At 34.3% G+C, this 4,534-nt stretch overlaps 1 protein-coding gene across 1 annotated transcript in view; it reads left to right on the forward strand.

Moving 5' to 3' along the window:
• The window catches only part of LOC144976273 (rhophilin-2-B-like), a gene marked incomplete at its 3' end in the record, with an annotated part of 14,958 nt that extends 12,938 nt beyond the window's left edge, over positions 1 to 2,020 (forward strand). The window contains 3 exon segments of the mRNA XM_078920467.1: positions 370 to 490; positions 1,230 to 1,380; positions 1,871 to 2,020. Of these exon segments, the coding sequence (XP_078776593.1) occupies positions 370 to 490; positions 1,230 to 1,380; positions 1,871 to 2,020 (422 nt within the window).
• Positions 2,021 to 4,534: the final 2,514 nt, after the last annotated feature.

Below are 4,534 nucleotides of genomic sequence, written 5' to 3' on the forward strand. Positions count from 1 at the left end.
AAAGACAGACCTCTGATTGAATCATTGCACACTTTAATTTTTCTTAGGATGAGATGATGATGTAATAGTCAAGTCGTTCACCTTTTAATCAGAAGGCTGCCGGTTTAAACCTCAGTGGAGATTTTGGATTTATTTATTTCTTTTCTTTTTACAAAAACCCTGTCCAATATAGTTCTGTTGCAGACAAAGTTAAAGTCATAGGCATTGTATTTTAAGTAAAAGGAAACGTTTTTAAAACAAGTTTTTAACCAAAACCTCTTTTTTTTTCCTTTCTTTTTCTGTGGTATCTCATTTTTATTCTTTTTACCCCCGCCCCTGACCTTCTTTTCTTTTTATCTGTTATTTCACTCTCTTTCATTGTATCTCAAGGCAAAGCTCACCTAAGAGAGGCAGTTGTGAACCACGAAGAATCTCTACGAATACACGGCCTGTGTAAACAGTTGAGGAAAATTGACTCTTTCGGGGATATTTTACAAAAGACGCATGAAAGGCGAGTATTTCCTTTAGAGTCATTAGGTTCATGAATCCTTAGTTTATCCTGATTTCTATAGTGTTGAACGGACAATACCAATTGCTTGCTACTCTTTGGATAGGATGCTAATCTATCACAAAGTGCTTTCTGCCAAGTCTGACATATCCAGCTACCCAATCACTACTGGGTGGTCAGAAAAAAATCATAACTTCACCCAGGATCGACAAGGCGGAGATATTTATTTATTTATTTATTTTTTTTTTTTTATCAACTATACGGACCATGTCAGTTCAGCTTGTATGTTCAGCTTTACTTGTTTGATATTTCTGCTTGAAAAAGGGTTGCGCCACCTCCCAACCCATATTTAAATGAGCTTTTTTATATAGCGCAATATCCACTAAACGTGCTCAAAGCGCTTTACAAGGGGTCTGTGGCCAACAGCAACATTTAACATGTAGGATGGGACATGATGCCTATTAGGCGATATTACAATTTTTTTCGGACAGACAACGCTGTTTAACGGCCAGGTACTCATTTTACACCTGATTATGGTGAGATAATGTGGGTAAAGAGCCTTCTCCAAGGACTCAACTATGCACCAACCGAGACTCGAACCCAGGACCTTCTGATCCGAAAGCAAGTGTCATATCACAAGACCACAAAGCCGCACAATGTCCTTCCTCGCTCAACTCTGACATTCTGTATAAAATCCAAACTAATGTTAAAATTAAGCAAAATATTATATTATAATTTTCAGGTCCCTTGCCAAGTTTTATGAATTGGAAGAGGAGGATGATTTCTCCGATCCTCTCATAATTGGTGGAGTCTTGCCGAAATCGGAGCACAACTCCATCCAAGTGCAGCCAGACTTCTCCAAAGTCAAAGTGGTTGACATATTCTGGAAGATGGTGAGCAATGTTATTTTATGTTTCAATCCATTATCAGAAATTGTAGGGTAAAAATATATAAGTCATGTTAACAGCTATTTTTCGTCTCTGTTATGCATATGAGGGTATGTGCATGTGAGCCCTTGTATAAATGGGTGTGTGTACAAAAATATCTCTCTTTCTCTCTCTCTCTCTCTCTCTCTCTCTCTCTCTCTCTCTCTCTCTCTCTCTCTCTCTCTCTCTCTCTCTCTCTCTCTCTCTCTCTCTCTCTCTCTCTCTCTCTCTCTCTCCCCTTGCATGCACACACACACACATTTTCACCTATATTGTTATTATGACAACCTAATAAAAAAACATAAAAAATTTTTGTGTTTACATGAAAAAGGCCAAAGACCGAAACATCGTTTGTTGTATGTTGTTCCCTTATTTACGAGTCAAATTTGCTCCCTTTATTTTCTCACTGAAGGACTACTTTTAAAAAATTTTCTTCCATAATTTTTTGCTCCAACAGGGCCCAATTACGATCTTCAACGCTCATTCCAACTGGTCAGCACCTCGGAAAGTTGTCTTAGAACGTCAACCCAATGAAGGTTTTGGTTTTAGTGTCCGAGGTGACTCCCCAGTTTGTATTGCTGATTTGGAGGAAGACTCTGTCGCTATGGTGAGTAAAATAACCCTTATTTCCATTACAAAGTAGATTTTCAAAACTTGATTCAAGGAATTTTTAAACGCTTTACCCATTAAACTGTCCTTTGTTTTTCATTTATATATCTTTAGTTTTATTTATTTTAAATCTTTTATCATTAGTTCTCTAAAATTATTATTAATTTAGTATTGTCTATGGTATTAAAAAAAATAATAAAATGATGTCCTTTCGCCACGACACCATAAGATATCGTAGCCTAGGCATTCCACGAAGGAATATAGATAATTCATCAAACAAGTTGTCTGATGTCAACAGGAATCACCCATGTTGTCCAAGTGAGCAAATTGGGGATTAATATTCTTGCTCAAGGAAAAATACGAAAGTGCCTGAAGTGGGGCTTGAACCCAGGACCTTCCAGGTCACAGTGCAATGCCTTAATCACTCGGCCACTTTGCCCCTGAAATCTACAAAAAGTATAAGAAAATTGCCAACATTAAAAAAAGTTATTGATTCTGTCTACGATGATATTCTACCCTCTTTATCATTACGAAATCTACGATGTATTTTTGTCTTTTTGATACATCAATGATCGTAGTCGCAAAGCATTCAGCTGTAAGAATACACAGTTTTTTTCTAAGTTTAGGCCAAGATCACTCTTCAATCAAGTATGCATCGTGTCGCTAAACATTGGGTAAAACCATCCATAGAAAATGCTTCATTTTGATGTTATCCAAAAGAAAATACTTCATTCCGTCGTTATCCATAGGAAATGCTTCATTTCGATGTGTGATAAAAACCCCCCCCCTATTTGGACCTTTAATGCGGCCGGTAATTTTAAGAAAATTTTCTGCATCGTTGCGATTGAGGCCAGTGATTTGTGCAAAGATATGATGATGATTTTTTATTTTTTTTACTACTTCATGATTGATTGCAGATACTTGTATTATATGTCTATTCAATTTTGAGGATATTTCCCCCTTTGATTTATTATTTCTTTTCCTCATTTTAAATTTCTTTTCCAGTCGCTGAAAATAAAGCAAATGAATGCTTGTTTTTGAAAATTTATTTATTTATTTTTCTAATTTTCTTTTAATTTTTTTTTTTTAATGATTTGCTCCGCTTCCTTAGGGGTTGGGTATGTTTTCCTATACATTCATGTAATATAGTGATTGTCTAGTTGCTTTCATTGTTTAGAAAGGAAATGTCAGTGTGTGTGTTAGATTCACTGTTTATTTTTTATAATAATATCGTTTTATAGAGATATAAGTCATGGTGATTGGAAGTTTTGAGATCGTAATCGTCCGATTACTGAAATAATCGTTTGAGTTACTATAATTTAAAAAATTAGAATAAGAAGTATCATCCCACATGAAACTGTAAGGTTTCCTTCCAGGCTGTACATTTGTGACCCTTCGCCTCAAAACGGTATGGGATGGTTAAGAATTTGATAATTGAATTTATAGCCAGATATCACTGTTTGAGTTTGTATGTTATGAGAGAATGATACCTATTTTAGGGTGCTATACAACAATTTATATTTTGACCATTTAACGTAAACCGCTGTTAAGCATCTGGTTCGTTCCGACATAATACCGTTTTGAGACGATGGGTCACACAAATACTTATCTAAGATATAGTTGTTGTTTTTTTGTTCTCTGTTAGCGTAAAAAGGGAATTCTAGTTAGTATTTTTTTGTTCTATAAATAATTGAGATACCAAAAATATAACACAAAACATTGAAATATTTTAAAATATCAGTATCCAGAGCATTATAATGTATTGTGAATACTCTATTGTCCTCAAACTTTAAAAAAAAAAAAAAGAAAGTGGGATGGTTTCTAACCTCATCCGTTCATTTTCTCCCACTTAAAAAAAAAAAATCCAAGCTTTGTTTTACAGCGCACAATGTCAGAATTTAACATTAATTAAACCAATTAGATAATCTATAAAAATGAATGATTAATTATTATTTAATGATTTATTATAAAAATATTATAATTTATGATATTATATTCAATAATTTATTATTTAATCATTACACCTCTACTTGTTTTTAAAAATATTGTTCATCATTTTCTTTGTGAGGTGCATTAAAAATCCCATAAATGCTTAATCAGGAGCTTTCATCATCATGGTTTATGATCTGCACTTAAAAATTAAAAAAAAATAATAATAAAATAAAAAAAAAAAAATTAATAAATAAAATTGAGCTTTATATAGCGCAACATCCACTAAATGTGCTCAAAGCGCTTTACAAGGGATCCCTGGTCAACAGCAACATTTTAACATGTAGGACGGGACATGCCGCCTGTAAGGCGATATTACAATTTTTTGGACAAAGACGACGCTGTTAACGGCCAGGTACTCATTTTACACCTGAGTACGGTGAGAAAAAGTGAGTAATATATATATATATGTGTGTGTGTGTGTGAGTGTGATAATATTAATTTGATGTAATGATACTTGTCTCTGCCCCCCCCACCCCCAAGATATTGATGGAATGTTTAGATTTCCCCCTCCTTAGTTGTT

Source organism: Berghia stephanieae, chromosome 7 (genome assembly GCF_034508935.2).
Source record: "Berghia stephanieae isolate SIO BIC M18660-M18661 chromosome 7, UCSD_Bste_1.3, whole genome shotgun sequence".
NCBI classification, from domain to species: Eukaryota; Metazoa; Mollusca; class Gastropoda; order Nudibranchia; family Aeolidiidae; genus Berghia; species Berghia stephanieae.